The sequence below is a fragment of the Otolemur garnettii genome, unplaced genomic scaffold, assembly GCF_000181295.1.
Source record: "Otolemur garnettii isolate 467f Iridium unplaced genomic scaffold, OtoGar3 scaffold00031, whole genome shotgun sequence".
Taxonomy (NCBI): domain Eukaryota; kingdom Metazoa; phylum Chordata; class Mammalia; order Primates; family Galagidae; genus Otolemur; species Otolemur garnettii.
Window position 1 is genome coordinate 12,192,065 of NW_003852426.1, and position 20,882 is coordinate 12,212,946.

Genomic DNA, 20,882 nt, shown 5'->3' on the forward strand with positions numbered 1-20,882 from the left:
CAGCACCCTACTCCTTGAGCCACAGGTGCCCGACTTGAAGTTCTTTTTCAGCCAAGCTTTGTTCATGTTACTTGGGAAATATGCCCCATCTACACTCAACTCAATTTCCCTTCCACCTCTGCTTTCCACTCAGGGCTTCTTAGGTCACTCATCTTCCTCTCCTAAATTATTTTGGCTTTCTTCTTTCCTTCTTCACCCTTTCTGGCCTCTACCCTGAGAGGCTGTCTACTTTAGACCAGGGCAGAAGGGTTGGGAAGTGGTGTGGGCCAGGCCAGCTGCTGTTCATCCAGGGACAGAGCTGCCATCTGCCAAGCTGATGGTCCTGGCTGGCCCTCCCCCTGTGTCCATCCCCTCCCAAGGCCCATGTTGTGGGCCTGTCCTTTTGTTTACGCAGCCCCCGCCAGACCCCTTAAATTGCCGTTAATGTTTCAGCGTAACGAATTAGTCTCTCATCACGAATCAGGCTTCGAAATGAGGGAAAAAAGCCCCGGTGAGGCCATCCTCGGAAATTGGGGTCATTCTCATTTGCAAAGCGGAGGATTGGAGCCCCGTAATGCGGGCAAATTTATTCCGAGGCAGGAGCCCCGGCGTGATTAGGCCCTTTGTAATTATCGCTCCAAGAGATTCCACTCCAGCCGCCCGCCTCCCTCGTGGATTAGCAAGCGAGTCGGAAAAATACACAGGATTTAATTAGAGGCAAATTAAAATTGGTAATGAAATCGGGCCAGTTGCAAGTGGCAAGAGTTGGAAGGGAGAGAGGGAGAGGGGATCTCCAGGGGCACGGGCTGCCCGCCCTGCCCGCTTTCTTCCCCATTTAGAAATGTAAAGAGGAGACAAGGATGGGGACAAGGAGGGGGAGGCTGAGGGAGGACAGGTAACAGGGACACAGGCAGACAGGGACAGTGATGGCTAGGGGCTGGTGGGAGGGGCAGTGATGCCAAGAGTAGAGGGTGCAGGAGCAGGACTGAGGGACGTGGAGGGATAAGGGGATGGCTCCCATGGGGTGGAGGAATTGGGCCAAGCACCCCACCCTTGCCCAAGTGTCCTATAAACCAGATGACCTCAATTCTTGAAGTTATCCTGCCAGGGCGAGGTAGAAGTGACAAGGTGACTTATCCTCCTTCTCTCCTTTCAGCTATAAACCCATACTTCCTTTCACCCAGTTTATTTCAACAAGTATGTATTAGGCCTCTGCTGTATACATCACACTCTCAATAAATTCAGTAAATAAGCTGACTATTCTAAGCTGCAGCTCAAAGCCATGGCCCCCAAGCTCCCTGGGGCCTATGAAGGTAGCAGCAAGGACTCATAAGTTATTTCCCAAACTTATAAAAGCTTAGTAGAAATTCTGCCCCCAACTGAGGTGCAGTGTCCCAGACTCACTGAAGTGCCAGTACTCAGATATGATCTAATACTGATGAGAAGCCCTGAGTAACAGCTGCGTGTGTCATTTGATTAATAAACATGGTGAAACAGGTACTAACTAGACATCATTGAGCTGGTAGACAAGAACTTTCCAAAACATGGAAGGGTGAGGAGGCAGATAATAAAATGGATCACTGGTGAGGGAGAAGCTGGAGAGGGGCCTTCCCTCCCTTTGACAGGGTCTCCCCCAGCCCACGCTCTGCTCAGGCTGCTGTTCAGTGGGCATGGGACTAGATGAGGACTCTCCTGTGTGTGCCCACCTGAGCAGAGGAGGGACGAGTGAGCCCCTCTGAGCCCTTCCTCACTGCACCCACAGAACGCTGTGCGACACAACCTCAGCCTGCACAAGTGCTTTGTCCGTGTGGAGAATGTCAAGGGTGCTGTGTGGACCGTGGACGAGCGGGAGTATCAGAAGCGGAGACCACCAAAGATGACAGGGTGTGTGGGCCTGAACTGGGCTGGGGTGGCACCAGGGTACCCAAGGGCACCAAGGCCTTCCCAGGAGGAGGAAGGGTGTGGGGAGAAAAGGAATGGAAGAGCCTAGCCCTTGGGGAGGAGGACTGGAAACGGAAGTTGGCAGACACTTAGAAGGCCAACATTTATGCCGTGTTCTATCCTTACTCTGAGGGAAGGGGGAAGGGGAGCTTAGTACCGAGAGAGAGAGGCCAGAGTAGCCAGGGCCAGCCACACCAGGGCCTCCACTCCCCCTTGCTCATCAGGGTAAGCCGACCTGAGGCCACGTCTCCATTTTACAGGGAAGAGGTCCAGAGAGGCAGGGGGCTGGCAGGAGGCCACATAGCAGATCTGTGGCAGAACTGGGTTGACAGTTCTGTCCCTGGCCCCCAGTCTTGTGCCCCACTCTGCCACACAGCATTTTAAATGGAAATTGAAGAACATGGAGAGGGTCAAAACCCCTTTTGGCTTCTGTGTAGCACCATGGCCTTCTCTCTACCCCAAACACCCTCACCCCAGGTACTCTCTTGCCTGTACCTCTCGGACCGGAGGCTCCTAGGTAAGAAGAGAAAAGTCTGAAGCCAATTAACAGATATCTCTGGGGTACCTGTTCCCCTCAAAGACTCCTCCTCCCCAGATAAGAGCTTTTTACCCTAGGCAGGTGAGGGGGTGGGCAAGCGAGAGGGGGCCAGAAAGTGGAAGGGAAGCCATCCCTGTGGAGTGCCCTCAGGAGCCAGTTTCTCTACCAGGTATTGTCGCATCTCATTACTAACTTGAAATCAAAAGGCCTGAGTTCAGATTGCTCCTCTGCTGCTTACCAGCTAACTGTGAGAGGCCCTGTGGAAGCCTCACTTCCATCACTGTGGACAGCTTTGAGCCAGTGCTTTTTCCACCCTGACTCCTGCATACATACCTCCCAGTGTAGGAAAGCCTTGTGTATGGAGCACGTGGGGACAGGCTGAGCACATAGCTTATTACATGTCCTAAAATTTAGGATGGCAAGAAAGTGTGGTTTTTGCAGACATGGAACTATTGAGGCTATAGCTCAGACCTTGCCGAACAGTGACAAATCTAGACCAGAGAGAGGAAATGCTGAGAGTGGCATGGTGTGAAGATTGACATTGGGTTCTCACTTACCAACCCTGAGATGCTAAACAGGTCCTGGAGCCCCCATGAGGCTCAGCACCCTCTCCCGGGAAGGCCAGGTCAGTGTGGGGGTGGGGTAAACACATGCACAACTCAGCAAATGGTAGCCAATCTTACTCTGGCCTCCCAGGACAATGATGGGACTGTCCCTGGCCCAGCACAGGCCCTTAGTTAGGGTCAAGATACTGAGTAAGGGGTTGAGTGAATGAGCCAAAAACTGCCTTCTCTCCTCTAGGAGCCCCACCCTGGTGAAGAACATGATCTCGGGCCTCAGCTATGGAGCACTTAATGCCAGCTACCAGGTGACTGGGCCCCCCAGCACCCCCCTCCCCTGCAGAGGGCTTTGAGAGGAGGGAAGGATGGGAACAGGGGTGAAGACCACTCTGGGTTTCCAAAACCATCCTGCAGTCCATCCCTCACCTCTTGTTTTCCCAGCTGGGTTGGGGTAAGGGCCAGGCAGAAGGAAAGAGGTTGGCATGCCCAATGGTACCCCGTCTTGGCTTATCAATCTGGGGTGTTGTCCTTGGAAGAGAGGATAGGCTAGACCCTGGTCCTATGGAAAGCAGACATGGAACTATTGAGGCTATAGCTCAGACCTTGCTGAAGGGTCAGAGTTCCTGCCTCTGGAGGTGTGCTGTGTTCAGAAGGCTGAGTCTGGGAGAGGGGCTGTCAGTGGGGCCCAGGTATACACACAGGAGGCTCTCTAGGGCTGGGGAAGGACACCATTTGACTGGGGCCAACCCTGCGCCCCTCCAGGCCGCCCTGGCCGAGAGCAGCTTCCCCCTCCTCAACAGCCCTGGTGTGCTGAACCCTGGCTCTGCCAGCAGCCTCCTGCCCCTCAGCCATGACGATGTGGGTGCCCCGGTGGAGCCGCTGCCCAGCAACGGCAGTAGCAGCCCCCCTCGCCTCTCCCCACCCCAGTACAGGTGAGCACACAGCAGACCCACACTAAACACAGGGCCTCTGCTGTCCCTTCTCTTAGGAATATCCCCTCCTGCTCCTCCCTTTCCACCTTCTCTCCTCTCTTCTCCAATCCCCCTTCTCACTTTCTCCTTCCCCCCTTTTATCTTTCTGTCTCCTCCCTTTTCTTTTCTGTTTCTCCCCTCCCTTCTCTCTTCCCTCCCTCTGTTCCCTTCTTTCTCTTCCCCAACCCAAGGCAGTCCCTGCCTCAACATCCTCTTTTCTTTGGAGAGAGCCCTAGGGGAGATCAGACCTGGGGTGTGTTGTGTTACAGGGGAGGGGGCTGCAGACACCTCACTGTGCCCCAGAGTTCTGGGAGGTTGGTACAGAGGGGACCAGGGGAGGGATGCCCACACCACCACTTTGCCACAGCCACCAGGTGCAGGTGAAAGAGGAGCCGGCTGAGGCAGAGGAAGACAGGCAGCCTGCGCCCTCCCTGGGCCCCCCCAACCCCAGCACCTTGGGGCCTCCAGAAGACAGGGACTTGGAAGAGGAGCTGCCTGGAGAAGAACTGTCCTAAGGGCTTGTAGGGGTGGGCAGGGCAGGGGTGAGACCCCTCCCTCCCAGACCCAGGCCCCACCTTCCCCACTCCACAGCCCCTCCCAGCCTCAAGGCACTTCCAGGACTCAGATGGGGGAGGCCTGGGCCAGCAACTCCCCAGGCGACCCAACTGACAAAAACTTGGGGGCAGGGATGATCCTCACCCCTAGGGGGAACACAGCCCTGGCCTGGGACTGGTACAGGACACTTAAAGGACATGGAGGGCCCAAACCCCTTCTTAGACCCTCATCCCACATCTGAATACCACCTCCCCAAACCACCAGCAGCAGCAGGGCCCTCCTCCCCTACCAGCCTTCCCCTACAGGGCCCCTCAGCGCCACGGAGACCCGCAGGCGGGGCTAAGTCACCCCTCTGAAATCCAGGGCCCCTCACACCTGGCTCTGGCAGTGTTTTCTGGCCAGAGGCCCCCACTTCCCTAATTTGTGCTCCCTTCCGCCTTTTCCTACTGTGAAGAAATGACTCTCCACCCTACTCCTACCCTGCCCTGGCCTGTGGGGGGTGGGGGGGGCCGCTGAAGTTTCAGACCACCTGGCTCCAGCCTCTCCCTATAGCCTGAGGCAGGACCCAGCAAGAACTGGGCCTCCACCCCCACCCACACCTATTTTCTGGGTGCCCTTCCCGCCACCCTCACACTGGGGAGCATAGGAAGAGGCCCACTGCCTAGCCACAGATGTCTGTCCCAGGCAGGCTTCTGCAGGTGGAGCAGAGCCATCCCTGAGGCCACGGCTGGGGCCTGAAGGTGGTGCCTGGATTGCCAGAAATGCAGGGGAAGGCAAGGCTGAAGCCCACCCTGGCCTGCAGGTCCCCTACTGCAGTCTTCTCTCACCCTCCCTCACTACCCCTTCCCTGTCCCCCAGTTAAACAGATGACCAAAGACCTTTCTTATGCCGGAAGCAAAAACCAAAACTTTTTGTTGGCTTTTTCCTTTGTCGCCTCCCCAGCATTTGCTCTCCCAGCTCCTCCACCAGCCCCAGGCTAGAAGCCCTCCCTTCACTTAAGTTATTGTTTTAAACCAAAGTTTACAGTGTCTGTTGGTGGCCAAAACCCTCTCCCTCCACCCCTTCTCTGCCCCACCCTGAGGACCCTGGGGCTCAGCGGAGGCGGGGGCCCTGCTCACCTCCCCTCTGCTCCTACCCAGCCTGGGGAAGGAGAGAGGGCTGAGGGGAGGGGGTGGCTCTCGTCCCCTTGGCCAGTAGGCAGGAAGCCTTTGTCCCCAACCCTGGGCTGCTTCCTGGGGTGCCACCAGACCCCTCTCTAGGACCAAGTCCCCCAATGTGCTGGGAGTGTGGATTCCAGCAAAAGAGCTGGAAAAAGTGAGACTCTCCACAGACCCCCTATGGGGGACCCCAACTTTAAGGCCAAGGACTGGGTGTGTCGGATGCTCATAACACCCCCGCCTGGCCTCTTTGCTGAGAAGACTCCTTGGGTATTTCCCAAGAAACCCCACATACCCCCTTCACAAGGCACCCTCCTGAGAGGCAGGGGGCTCTCTGCCCCCTCCCCATGTATTCCCCACCTGTGTTCCATTTGACCAGCACAGAAATATTAAACGTCCTCTATTCACTGGGCCCTGTGTGTGTCACCAAGGGGAAAAGGGAGCACTAAGGCTGAGAGATTACTCTGCTGGGGAGCCTGGGTAGAGACCTCTGGGTCAGTGGGGGCTCCCTCATGGGGTGGTTTCTGCAGATGCACACAGGGTGTACAGAGGTGTGTGAGCTCAGCACCCTCTTCCAGTTCCTCTCAGTTTCCCCTTCTCTTAAACCAGGTCTCGGCTCGGCACCTATAGCTCAACCGGCTAAGGCGCCAGCCACGTACACCTAAGGTGGCGGGTTTGAATCCCCAGCCCGGACCCGCCAAACAACAATGACGGCTGCAACCAAAAAATAGCCGGGCGTTGTATTGGGCACCTGTGGTCCCGGCTACTTGGGAGGCGGAGGCAGGAGACTCACTTGAGCCCCGGAGTTGGAGGTTGCTGTGAGCTGTAATGCCATGCCACTCTACCCAGGGGGACAGCTTGAGGCTCTGTCTCAAAAAAAAAAAAAAAAAAAAAAAAACCAGGTCTCACCATGGTTCTGCCTTTTTCCAAAAGCCCAACCCCTTATCTCAGTTCTTTCACTGATTTGAAGTCCAAGTTCCTACAAGGACTTTTTCAGCAAGGCAGGCAGTCTGCTCCAGGGATGGGTAAGACCTCTGCCATAGGGCTCCTTTAACTTGGCTGCCACCCTTGGAAGCATCCACTCCAGGCCCAGGTGCCCTCTGGGTCCATCATCCCTGTCTAAGTGGTGTGGGTAAGCAGGTGTGGGGATGGCATCCTGATATGGTAAGGCTGTTAATGGACTCATGCACACATGGTACACGTGTGTGCAGTGACTATATAGTACTGGTGGGCTCAGGGTAGGAAAAGGGATTATTCAAACTAGGAAGGAAAAGAGATGGGCCAAACTGCTAAACCAAAGATGGGTCCTTACACCTGCCCCAGCCCCACCTTGTCAGCCATGTGCCTCTTGTCCCACAGAAATCCTGGTCCCCTACCCCCTCTTGTCTATAGACCCCAGGGCCTCCACAGTCTCCTTGGTCATATCTGCTGGTTCCCTTTGTCCAGCACCACGATCACCTTCCAGATACACTTCTTATGGTCAGGTAGGGGGCCCAGGCCTCTGTCTCCAGGGGCCAGGCCAGGAGTATGTGTACTGGTGAGATAAGGGAAGGGAGAGTGTTGAAAAAACAGCTGGAACTGGTCACCCCGCAAAAGATTAAACTGCTGGAACTTTCCAAAAGCCAAATTTGTGAAGAAGGTGGTGCAGGAAAGGGGGTAGGATCTGGAGGTTCTTTGCTGACTTCTCTGTCTCTATCTACTCTCAGGCCTTTTGTCTTTTTCTGCCATCATATTTCATCCCATCTCTCACTTTCCTTCTTTTCTCTCTCACCCCTATTCACTCAGCCTCCTGTCCCCACCCTGCCCTAATCCTCTAGGCCAGCACTTCTCAACCTAGGGGTTGCAAACCCTTTGGGAGTCTCCTACATATCAGATATTTATTTACATTATGATTCATAACAGCAAAATTACAGTTATGAAGTAGCAACGAAAATAATTTTGTGGTTGGGGGTCACCACAACATGAGGAACCATATTAAAGGGTCGCAGCATTAGGAAGGTTGAGAACCACTGCTCTAGGCACTTACGTAGAGCCTAGGGCGATTCCCCATTTCCCCATGGCACCTCAGAAGGGGGTGCTCAGCTTGGGGTCTCAGAGTCCCCCAGCCAAACACTATAAAGAAGGAGCACTGCTGTGTATTGTCATCTGCCTTCTGTGGGCCTGCCAGGGCCCCGCACAGCAGAACCAGCCATGAGTACCCATGGACAATGGCATTTTCTACAGTGTAGGAAACAATGACCGCTCCCAGCTGGGACCCAACAGCCCCCCCAGAAAGCCACAGAGAATCCAGAGGCATTGGCTGCCACAATCCCAGCCTCTGCCCCCAGAAGAGGATCTGTTCTGCAGACTTGCCCTGGGGGCATTCTCCGACACAGTCCTGTAGCAGTCTAACTTCAGTTTCTCATGGGACAGCACCCTCTCCCATTATTACCTCGCTGTAAGTAAGAACCAACTCCTCCACCCAGGCCTGCGTGGAGCTCCTCTCCTTCCTGCTGCTCTGCACAACTGTTGGAGGCAGGTTGTCCTGGTCTTAGCATCTCTGTGCCCTGGTGGGAATATATTTTTGGAATCTGTTCTCAGGCTGGCAAAAAAGAGAGAAATACTCCACCGCAGACATTTTGAGGGGAGATAAGCAATGCTCTGGCTCTGCCCCACGCAGAAGTCTCTCTTGCCCTTGGCACTCAGAAAGCTTTTCTGACCACCCTTGCCTGAGGCTTTTTGCCAGTGGCCAGCAGAGGGCGTACCGGACAAAGCGGACCTGCTCCTGTGGGCTAACCTGCTGGTCTGAGGCGCTTCCTGGGGGAACTCCAGCCTCACGCACAACCAAGGGCTCAGTAAATATTTTTTAATAATAATACTTATTAACAATGAGCTCTTATGTGCTAGACACTATTCTAGAAGCTTTATATGTCATGTACTCTTTGTAACAACTCAGATACAGATGAGGAAACAGACACAGGATCAAAGAAGTCATCAGACAAAGCATCAAGAATAGGGAATCTGTGGCTTGCCGTGTGGACAGGAAAGGGGGGACTCTGTGGCTTAGTCCCAGCTTTCTAGTGACACTATTTACTTTGGCTCCCCCACACACACACGCTGCTTCTTTAGGGACTCCCAGTGGGGAAACTGAGGTACAGATGCCTCAGGCCAGAATTAGGCACGGGTTTAGAGTTCCCGCTGCTCTTCTTCTCTAGACAGAATGAGGTAAACTGGGGCTGGGACGTTGCTGGAGGACAGAGTGAAGCAGAGAAAGAGGGCTGAAGCACTCTGTAAAAATAATCAAACACCGCTCTTTCTGATGGAACCGTGAGTCAGAGTAGGGAAGACAAGGAGGCCCTTGTCTGCGGTGGAGAACTTAAAATGACCGCCCCTCCACACACACACACACATATTCACTCACACATACATGCTCACTGCCACACCAAGAGGTCTCTTCCATCTTTAATCATCTTTAGGTGATTTATGGACACCTAGGCTAAGTGGGTCACAGTGCTCACAGTGACATCCCTGTCGGCCTTCAGTTTATGTCCACCTTTGGAAGTTTAGGAAGACAGCCCCTCCCAGGCAGGTGGTCGTGATGGCAGCCAAAGCTGAAAAGCCCTCTGTCTGGGCCGGGGTGGGGGTGGGGAAAGGAGGGGCTGGCCACCGTCAGAAGACAGGCTGAATGAACAAGGCAGTGCAGCTGTGGAACAGGCTGAGCACTCCAGGCCTTCAGCCCCAGCCCTCCCACCAGGGGCCCCTCCTGCTCTGGCACCTGGAATGGAGGCTATGTGCATGTCAGGCCTCTGCCTGGGGCCAGGTGCACAGGGTAGCCCCTTGACCCCTACCCTCCCGACCCCTGCCACTGCCTTCTCCACTCAACCTTTTGTGTTCTGCCACCTTGACCTTCCCCAAGCTCTACCTCAGCCCTTTCCCCATTTCTCTACCCACCAGAGAAATGCAGGAGGGATCTCTACTCTCAGAAAGCTGCTTCTCTGGCTCTCTGGCTGGGAAGCAGATGGAGATTGATCTGCCAAGTGCCATGTGCTGTGAGGGAATAAACTCAGGCACTGTGTGGGATCAGCCCAACAAGGATTCAAATGCTACCTCTGCTACTCACTAGCTCTGTGGCCTTGGGAAATTTTGACCTCTCTAGGCCTTTATCTCCTCACCTGTAGAATGGGATAGGATGTTAATTTCTATATCACTAGCTTGTTGAGGAGATAAATGTTCCCAAAAAACTGTCAGGTGCATAAGCCCTCAACACATAATTGCTGCTAATAAAATGTAGTCTTGGATGACAGTTACCATAGGTAAGGGGCACTGGAGTGCTCGCTGGAGACCCATGTGCCCTGGAAGACTCCCCAGAAAAATTCTGGAGCTGAGGAGGAGAAATTTGGCTAGGAAGAGGGGAGAGGAGAGAATGTTCAAGGCCTGCAGAGGGGCTTAGGTAGAACTTGAGGAAGGTCAATGTGGCAGAAAACGAAAGGTTGAGTGGAGAAGGCAGCGGCGGGGGTGGGGGCAAGCGGCTCCCAGAAACCTGATGCCACCTCGGCATGATCAACCCAGAGCTATTTGCTCAGGCCCTGGGCCTCAGGCAAGTGGGTCAGGTGCAGCCTCCTTATCCGCCCAGACAGGCAAGGGGAGAGTGAAATGGCATGGTAGGGTGAGGCCCGCCCACAGTTGTTGACACCCAGAGAGTGGTGATGTTGGTGATGTCGACAGCATCACCGAGGAGGTTGTGTTCAGGGGGGACAGGAGTGCACTTAAACAAGCAGATAGCAGGAATGGAGGGACAATCAGTGGTTCCAACTCCGTATGCTATGGCCTCCAGGGATGTTCCACAGCGGCTTCTTAGAGGAGAAAATGTTTAGAAGGAACCTTGACAGAAATATCAGACTTAGCAGGAGTGCTGTGCAAGTGGGGAACAGTTGAGAGAATGCACATGTGGGACCTTTGAGGAGAGCCAGAAAGGACAGATGATGCTGGAGAGGCGGGCACCAGACGCTGGAGGGCGCCGCAGGCCCCTCTGGGAATCAGGCTTGGCCAGTGTGCTGTGCCAGAGGGAGGCTTTGGAGTATCAATCAACGGAGGTTTGGGGAATCTGCGAAGGAACGATGGAGCTATAGGGGCCAGTTAGGGGACTCCTAAGATATCCAAGTAACAGATGATAAAGTCCTAAGTATAAGGAGTTGCTTTGGAGAATGGTATCAGAGGCTTTTTGCATAACCACAGAGTAAAAGAGGGACTGGGTGGCTGCCTGAGAGGAGAGAGGACCGCAATGAACTCAGCTGGCTACGTCCAAACGTCCACTCACAGGGGAGGGGAGATCAAGTGTGGCAATTCGGCAGTGGAACATGATACTGCAAAGAAACTAAAGAGCTCCCATCGAAGGGGTAAATGTGAGCAAAAACAGTAAGTGGAAGAAAGATACATAAAGAATATTTTCGGCTCGGCGCCTGTGGCTCAAGCGGCTAAGGCGCCAGCCACCTACACCTAAGGTGGCAGGTTTGAATCCCTAGCCCGGGCCCGCCAAGCAACAATGACGGCTGCAACCAAAAAATGGCCGGGCATTGTGGCGGGTGCCTGTGGTCCCAGCTACTTGGGAGGCTGAGGCAGGAGACTCGCTTGAGCCCAGGAGTTGGAGGTTGCTGTGAGCTGTGATGCCATGTCTCTCTACCCAGGGGGATAGCTTGAGGCTCCGTCTAAAAAAAAAAAAAAAGAATATTTTCATTTACATAATATTTGAAAACATGCATAATTATTCTATATATCATGTACGGGCACATATACATGTAGCAAACACTTAAAGAATTTGTAGGAATGATAAATAACAAATCAGGATCTCGGCTGCCTCTCCAGGGAAGAGGGGATGGGCAGTGGGGATGACTGCTCAAGGGGCTTCAAGAGTACTGGTAATGGTTAATATCTGAGCTGGGTGTAGGAACACGGGAACTTGTTGTATTGTTCTCTGTATCTTTTGTGTGGCTGGAATTGCTCCTTTAAAATAAAAGAAGAATGGCTCCAAATTTGGGGTCCATGCCATAGAGTTCTGATCTGTCAACCTCTCCGGGCTCAAGACAGAGCAAAGGAGAAGACAAAATGTTAGACTGAGCTTGCAAAAGACATCAAGCTTCTCCCATGCAGGGGGGCAGAGAGAGGGTCATTGGTGAAGAGGGTCTGGGTCCACATCTGGTCGTGGGGCTAGAGGTGTAACCATGAAGGGAGGCAGAGATGGCCAGTGGAAAACAAGGAGGAATAACAAGGAGAGAAGACCGTTCAAGGCCAAGGCCAGGGGTTCACAGTGACAGAGGCTGCAGGGTTCCTGGAATTTGAGGCCTAGGACATGCTCCCATGGGTTTTGCAACTGGAGGCTCTGCCCTTGGACAGAAGAGCTTCCAAGGAGAGTGGGGGAAGAAGAATGGATAGGCTAGGGAGTCAGTCTTTGAAGAGGAAATGGAGGCACAGTTAAGAAGAAAAGGGAGAGAGAGAAGACTTCCAGAGAAGGAGAAGAGGGGGCCACTGCCATGGAATGTAAAGAAAAGGTCTTGTTATTAATTTTCTGAGCTCTGATGATTTTATGTGTTTTAGTACATTTTTAAGGAGTGTGGGAAAGGACAGAAGGGAATCAGATTGTATCCACCCTAAGACTGTGCGTCTGAGCGTGCTCTGCCCCCTCCATCAGACAAGGTGGCTCTCACATCTCCTTCCTCATTACCTTCTCCAGGACTCAGAACAGAGCTACTCAGGAAGAGGGGTGGGGACCCTGCTGGAGAAGCAGTCTGGAAACAATCATGGGACTGATGTCCAGCAGTGGGAAGTTGGGAGGGGTGGCCTGGACCAAGCCTCTGCAATGGTGAAGATGAAAATGGCTCTGATGGGTGGACTGCAGTGTGACGGGAGGAGGGATGGTGGCTGGGGAGACAGGACTGGTCAGCCCATCAGGGTGAAGAAGCCACTGCTGAGGCTTCACCCTGGAGGGCTTCCCACCTACCTGCACCCCATTCTCCTACCTGCACCTCCATTAGCATACTTCAGCTCCTTCCATTAACTCCTCCCTCCCCCCCTCTTGCTTCCTGTTTTCCAAAGAACACTTGGCTGGGACTGGTTGTCTGTTCCCAGATGTCCTCCACACAGCCCACTCTGGTCCCAGGCTGGCACCTTCACCACCAAAGCCCCGGGCCTGACCTAAGCCCCGCCTGGCCCCCTGGTTTTCCTTACATACTGGAAAATCACCCCAGTCCAATCTGCCTATCTTTCCTACCCCACAGCACACACAGCCAATCTGCAAATCTTTACTAAGCATCTCCTCTCCACCTAGGCTGGTGTTGAGGGTCACTGGGAATCATGGAAGCAATTACAAGGCACAGTCTCTGTCCCCCTGGTGCTAACAGGACAGTTGGGGGAAGAACACTGATGTATAAAGACATTAAAGAAGTCAAGACAGGGCAACATGCAAAAGAACATGCTCTGTCCCTTTTGCTGTAAGCGATCCTCAATATAGAAAAGGTCCGTTTACAACACTTCCAAGGAGTTTAGTTATTAAAAAGGCCTTCCTATACACATTGTTATTAAGAGAGTGGCCACGAAGGCAGCAGCCTAGAAGGGAACAGGAATAGACAAATAATAAAGCATAACGGTGAGGTTAACCACCCAGACATTTGAAACCAATTGAGAGGTTACTGCATACAAGGCACCAAGCTAAACTCTAAAACTACAAGATGAGTAAGACAGTCTCTCCCCTCACAGAGCTCCCCAGATATGTAAGCCAAAGAATAACATATAACATTTGATTTGGGGTTGGGAACCCTGAAAAGGATGTGTGCAACTTCCCTGGGGTAACTTTGGAAGCTTCATCTCAGAGGCAACATGGGAGCTGAGTGCTGAGAGGTGAACAGGCAGGGAGACAGCACACACCAGGCACAGGTGGAAAGGAGCCCCAGAATGACCACGCCTCGCAGCCGTGGGAGGAGAATTAGGGCCGGAGGGAAAGATCAGAGTCAGGTTGTAGAAAATTCGCTAGCTCAACTCAGAAATTTGGAATTTTTACTCTAGACCAAAGAAATTTGGAGCCGAGAAATGACATGACCATGGCTTTTTATTTTTTAACTGGCATTTGTAGATTAGATGTAAGAGTGAAAGCTTGGAGGTCAACAGGCCATTTGTTCAGGTCTGGATCTGGGTGGTGTCTATGAACAGAGAGGAAGGGACAGGGAAGGGATATGTCAGAGGAAGGAAGAAGGTAGTGAGATTGGCCCCACAGTGGGAGGCAGGGAAAACACGGGTTTTACTCTGTAGGTAATATAGAGTAGACCAGAAGCCGCTGGCAGAATCAGGATATATAGAGAAGGAGCTTATTTTGTGGTAGAAGATGAGAGGATAAGGTGATCACAGACGATCTAGTTGAGGCAATTTCTATCACAATTCATGATGGTGAATTGTGTGCACTCCCCTTCATGCTCTCCTGAAGCCCTGCTGAACTACATCAGGGGATTTTTATTTTAAGAACAAGATTCATGAAGACAAGTAGAACAAGGTAAGAGACAACAAGTTTCGGAAGAAAGGAGGGCAGGGATACTGAGTCCCACCCCAGCCATGAAAGGAGCTGAGAGGCAGCCCACCCAACACTGTGAACCTCCTTGCTCAGACTCAGAGGTTGATGACTAGCAATGGCTGTGTCTAAAAGTGGGGCTAAAGCAACTTTTTCTAAAAGTAAAAACTAAGGAGTTTCTGGGGGCTAGTGGGGAGGGAAGGATGAGTAGACAAGGCAGTGAGACTACTCCATGTGATATGACGATGTCAGATGCATCGTTACACATACGTCCACACCCAGAGAAGGTACCGCACCGAGAGTGACCTCGTGCAAACTCTAGACTGTGGAGGATAATGATATCTCCCTGTGGGCTCATCAATTGTTTTTGAGTTTTTTGTTTAGTTTAGTTTTTTTTGAGTCTCACTCTGTCACCCTGGGTAGAATGCCCTGACAACATAGCTTACATCAACCTCAAACTCTTGGGCTCAAGTGATCCTCTTCTTTCAGTCTCCTGAGTAGCTGGAACTAGAGGCACTCACCACCATGCCCAGTTAATTTTTCTATTATTAGTAGAGATGAGGTCTCACTTTACTCAGGCTGGTCTCCAACTCCTGAGCTCAGGCAATCTTCCTGCCTCAGCTTCCCAAGGTGCTAGGATTATGGGCATGAGCCACTGTGCCCAATGACACATCAGTTGTTAATGAATACACCACACTAGGGAACGGCGGCAGAGGACTGGGGCAGCCAGAGATGTGGGCAGGGCCAAAGAGCTGGAGGAGACTCTTGCCAAGTTTATCAAGAGGACCCTCTTTAAAATCCCCTTGACTGAAACAAGAACAACAATCCTAAAAGCCTGGGATTTTTGGTCAGAAAATGAAGTGCATGAATTTCTGGGAGAGAAAGGAATCTATCGTTCTGCACTTAGTTCTGCTGTGTGAGGAAAAGCATGCAAGTCTCAATGATGCAGCCCTTTTAGACTTCATTTATATTCAAGTTCACTGGCACCTGAATATTTGGGATGTTTTTCAGACGAGTAAAGGACCAGATAAAGATGCTGACCTTTTTGATATGGAACAATTCAGAAGTTCATTTAAGAAATTCTGCAGAGAACATTTAAAAATGTGACAGTTAGCTTCCAAGACACTGAGGACAATGCAGCCTGGATTCAAATCGCCTGGGGAAGCCGGTACACCAAGCCAAACCAGTACAGACCCGTGTGGGTGGAGTATCATCCCCAGACTCCTTATGCCTTCACGTCTTTCTCCACTTTAAGGCACAATGTACCCCTTCTGGGCCAGGCACTGATAATTGCTGACAAACACCATCGGATTGTGAAAATGGACCTGAGAAGCCAGTATCTGGACTCTCTTAGGGCTATTGTTTTTATTTCTTTTTTTTTTTTTTTTGAGACAGAGCCTCAAGCTGTCCCCCTGGGTAGAGTGCCATGGCATTACAGCTCATAGCAACCTCCAACTCCTGGGCTCAAGCGAGTCTCCTGCCTCCGCCTCCCAAGTAGCTGGGACTACAGGCGCCCGCCACAACGCCCGGCTATTTTTTGGTTGCAGCCATCATTGTTGTTTGGCGGGTCCGGGCTGGGGATTCGAACCCGCCACCTTAGGTGTACGTGGCTGGCGCCTTAGCCAGTTGAGCTATAGGCGCCGAGCCTATTGTTTTTATTTCTATTGTATTATTATTTTTTTCTTTTTTGGGACAGAGTCTCACTATGTCACCCTTGGTAGAGTATTGTGGCATCACAGCTCACAGTAACCTCAAACTCCTGGGCTTAAGCGATTCTCTTGCCTCAGCCTCCCAAGTAGCCGGGACTACAGGCACCCACCATAATGCCCAGCCATTTTTCTTTTTTCTTTTTTTTTGAGACAGAGCCTCAAGCTGTCCCCCTGGGTAGAGTGCGTGGCATCACAGCTCACAGCAACCTCCAACTCCTAGGCTCAAGCAAGTCTCCTGCCTCAGCCTCCCAGATAGCTGGGACCACAGGCGCCTCTCACAGTGCCTGGCTATTTTTTGGTTGCAGCCGTCATTGTTGTTTGGCGGGCCCCGGGCTGGATTTGAACCCACCACTTTAGGTATATGTGGCTGGCGCCTTAGCCACTTAAGCCACAGGTGCCGAGCCCTAGCCATTTTTCTGTTGCAATTATCATCACTGCTCAGCTGGCCCAGGCTGGGCTCAAACCTGCCAGCCTCGGTGTATGTGGCAGGAGCCACAACCACTGTGCTACAGGCACTGAGCCAAGGCTATTGTTTTTAATCAGTATAATCAGAACCCTGAAACTCACTACTCTGTGACACTTCTACAAGAAAGAAGTCTTGGGCTAGATATAAACTTAGATTGAAGGATCATTCATGAAAACACAGCAGAAAAAGAGTCTAAAAAATAACCCTAGAAACTTTTGGAGACTATCCTCAACAACAACTAGAATTTGCACACTACGAGCTTGAAATGAAGTTCAAAAGTGACTTAAAAGGAGGCATCCTGGCTGAAAGGGAAGAACCCTCCAGTGCCTAATAAAGTTCTGCAGCCCACATCTTTTGGAAGCGTTGAAATCCTTAGCACCAGCCGGAATTGCAGATGCACCACTTTCTCCACTGCTCACTTGCATACCCAACAAAAGAATGAATTACTTTAAAATCAGAGATAGATAAGATATGTTTGGTAAGCAGAGCATTTCCTTGACTATATTGCACACATGTTTCAGTTCATGGCTCATTCTATAGCTTCCGTCTATACACTTGCATTTTAGAAGTTAATCCTTGGTATTGGAAACTCAGAAATAGTCATCTAGTTTAATTCTCAGGACTGATTCTTTCCTCCTCTATAGCATGCTCCCTTGACCCTATATCCTGCTAAGCGTATAAGTTGTGGGCATTTGAGATGTGACAGGCTATAGATACATATGGCTTTACACTTGACCTTGAGTGCTTGCTGCTCTGAAGTGAAGCATATGGCAGACACAGTACTTGAGACTGCTGGGCGTCATGTCTAGTGTCCCTTTTACCATTCCTGTCTCTCCTCAATCCTGGTGAGGCCTGATTCTAACTGCTGGTTTCCAGAAATGTTTTTTCTTAAACCTTGGATCACAGAGCAAGAAACTATACTCAAGTCAATACATTTTAGGAGAACTATGTAAAACTTGTCCATTCAAAGGGTAGTGTCAGATCCACTGAGTTATTATTGCAGGAGTTGCATATTCAATGATCCATAAAGTTATTTTATATAAAATAACTTTCCTTTTTTGAGACAGTCTTACTTTGCCACCCTCGATAGAGTGCCATAGTGTCATAACTCATAGTATTCTCAAATTCTTGGGCTCAAGTGATCCTCTTGCCTCAGCCTCCCAAGTAGCTGGGACTACACACACCTGCCCGGCTGTTTTTAGGGACGGTGTCTCACTCTTGCTCAGGCTGGTCTCGAACTCCTGAGCTCAGGCAATACGCTCACCTGGCCCTCCCAGAGTGCTAGGATTTCAGGCGTGAGCCACCGTGCCCAGCATAAATAACTCTCTTATAATAAATGTGATACTTTTCATAATCTGTCTTATCATACAGATAACAGTCAAACTGACCAATAATACATTGGTTTGTGAATAAAGACATTGAAACACTGAAAAAATAAAACAGATACAGCACTCTGACAGGGGATGTTGATAGGTGGGAAGGCTGGTAGGGGCAGAGAAGGTATATGGGAAATCTCTGTATCTTCCACTCAATTTTGCTGTGAACCTAAAACTCTAAAAAATAAAGTCAACCTTTTGAAAGGAAAAGGAAAGCCAGGCATGGTGGCTCATGCCTATAATCCTAGCACTCTGAGAGGCCAAGGAGGGTGCATCACCTCTGCTCAGGAGTTTGAGACCACCCTGAGCAAGAGGGAGACCCCAATCTGTACTACTAAAATAGAAAAATTAGCTGAGTGTAGTGGTGAGTGCCTATAGTCCCAGCTACTTGAGAAGCTGAGGCATGAGGATCGCTTAAGCCCAAGAGTTCAAGGTTGCTATGAGCTATGATGACTCCAGGGCACTCAACTCCAGGGCAACAGAGTAATACTCTGCAGAAAAAGAAAGAAAGAAAACCTTGGCAATCCGGTTGGCAGTCAGTTGAAAGAGTAGTTAGGCTTCTGGATCCTCTACCCTACTCTGTACAGGTGGGGCCCTCCCTCTCCCTCTCCATGGAGTTTCTGGGAGATGGATATTCTGGAGTGGATGGAGACGCTTTGAGCTGGGAGACACTGATGTAGTGAAGGCAGGAGAATTATACAAGAACCACAAACATCAGGGTTCCCAAAGGCCGCAGTCAGCAAGACCCACCTATGGATACAGAGCTTTCACTTATTATTTTTTTCATTTATTTATTTTTTTGAGACAGAATCTCACTATGTCGCCCTCGGTTAGAGTGCCACGGCATCACAACTCACAACAACCTCAAACTCTTGGGCTTAAGCGATTCTCTTGCCTCAGCCTCCCAAGTAGCTGGGACTATAGGTGCCTACCACAACACCCGTCTATTTTTTTTTTGTTGTTGTTGTTATTGTTGTTGTTGTTGTCATTGTGGTTTAGGAAGCCTAGGCTGGGTTCAAACCCGCCAGCCCCAGTGCATGTGGCCAGCGCCCTAACTACTGAGCTACAGGCACCGAACCAATACAGAGCCCTTAGAGTTCAGACTTCAATAAAATTCCAGATTCCCAGACATATGAGGAAAGCATCTAATACGAAACACAAAAATCAAAACAGACAAAAAGCAACTTGAAGGATACTGCTATGCAGACAGAGGGAAAACCAGCTAAATCATTTATTTTCAAAGAGATGTGATAATACATCCATGAAATGAAGAATAATATGGTAGGCCAGGTGTAGTGGTTCATGCCTGTAATTTTAGCACTTTGGGAGACCAAGGCTGGAGGATTGCCTTAGGTGTTTGAGACCAGCCTATGCAAGAGCAAGACCCCACCTCTACCAAAAATAGAAAAATTAGCCAGGCATTGTGATGGGTGCCTGTAGTCCCAGCTACTCAGGAGGCTGAGTCAGGAAGATAGGTTGAGTCTAGAAGTTTGAGGTTGCTGTGAGCTATGTTGAGGCTATGGCTCTTTAGCCTGGCAGACAGAGTGAGACATTGTCTCAAAACAACAGAAAAAAGAACAATATGCTATATAAACGAACATTCTAAGAACAAAATGAGGTCTTAGAAATTAAAAGATACGATAGGAATAAAAATATTCCAGAAAAGCCAGAAGTAAAAGTTAAAGAGACTTTCTCAAAAGTTCAGGAAATCAAGGCATGGTGGCTCAAGCTTATAATCCTAGCACTCTAGGATGCCCAGGTGGGCGGATCACCTGAGCTTGGTAGTTCGAGATTAGCCTGAGCAACAGTATGACCATTTTTTCTAGTACTACTTTAGTAGAAAACACTACTAAAAATAGAAAAACTAGTCAGGTGTTGTGGCAGGCACCTATAGTGCCAGCTACTCAGGAGGCAAAGGTAAGAGGATTGCTTGAACCCAAAAATTTAAGATTGTTGTGAGATATGACACCATGGCCCTCTACCCAGGGTAACAGAGCAAGACTCTGTCTAAAAAAAAAAAAAAGAAAGAAGTACAGGAAATAAAATAACAACAAAGGAAAACATATTTGAGAAAAGACAATAAAATTAAAGGGCCAGTTCAGGAAATGTAACATCTACATAACAGAAGGGAAGAGAAAATTCCTAAATAATAATTTGAAAGCATTTCCCAGAATTAACAGATATGAGTTTCCAAACTGAACAGGCCAAAGGGTATATAAAAATGTACCCTCACCAAAGCAGGTCATCATTAGGGTGACCAGATTTTAACATTTGTAAAGCAGGACAACATGGCTGGGGGGCAGGGCTGGGGCAGGGCAGGGGGCGGGGCAGGGCAGGGCCTGACGACAACGCAAACTTTCATAAGCAGTTCTCGATAATCACTTCTCAACAATTATTTTTAATTATTACAGTTTAACATTATAAAATTAACAAAAATAATATAAAACTCATATTCTGGCGAAATAGCCACATGGCAGCCGAAAACCGTATATTCCCTTCCTGTTCTCTCGCCCGTTCGTGCATTCTTTCCAAAAATCGGGACTTTTTAAAAACGCCACGGGACGCGGGACAAATTGTTAAAAAGCGGGACGTCTGGTCACCCTAGTCATTATGGAATTGCAGACCACTAGAGACAAACAGAAGATCCTACAAACGTCTAGAGAGAAAAATAAGTCACAGTAAAGGATCAAAACTCAAGATAGTAATGGATTGCTCACCAACACTGTTATAGAAAAAAACAGAGCATTGCCTTTGGAGTTCTAAAAGAAAATTATTTCCAAGGTAAAATTTCATAGTCTGCCAAACTATGGGGTGTCCCATAAGTTGCCCCTAAAGTTACCGTGTTACCAAGTTACATAGAGAAAATGGGGAATTTATAAAATATTTGTTATAGGCTCGGCACCTGTGGCTCAAGTGGCTAAGGCACCAGCCACATACACCTAAGGTGGTGGGTTCAAATCCAGTCCCTGCCTGCCAAACAACAATGACGGCTGCAACCAAAAAATAGCCGGGCATTGTGGTGGGCGCCTGTGGTCCCAGCTACTTGGGAGGCTGAGGCAGGAGACTCCCTTGAGCCCAGGAGTTGGAGGTTGCTGTGAGC

The 20,882-nt window shown here is 50.3% G+C and overlaps 1 protein-coding gene and 1 pseudogene across 4 annotated transcripts in view; both read left to right on the forward strand.

Moving 5' to 3' along the window:
• The window catches only part of FOXP4 (forkhead box P4), a 53,948-nt gene extending 47,835 nt beyond the window's left edge, over positions 1-6,113 (forward strand). For all 4 annotated transcript variants that reach the window (XM_003789176.3, XM_012804874.2, XM_023512883.1 and 1 more), the window contains 4 exons: positions 1,742-1,863; positions 3,260-3,326; positions 3,781-3,950; positions 4,357-6,113. In XM_003789176.3, coding sequence (XP_003789224.1) covers positions 1,742-1,863; positions 3,260-3,326; positions 3,781-3,950; positions 4,357-4,504 — 507 coding nt within the window. In that variant the 3' untranslated portion in view covers positions 4,505-6,113. The remainder of the gene's footprint in view (positions 1-1,741; positions 1,864-3,259; positions 3,327-3,780; positions 3,951-4,356) is intronic.
• Positions 6,114-10,236: 4,123 nt separating this feature from the next.
• On the forward strand, positions 10,237-16,874 carry LOC100954609 (annotated as a pseudogene).
• Positions 16,875-20,882: the final 4,008 nt, after the last annotated feature.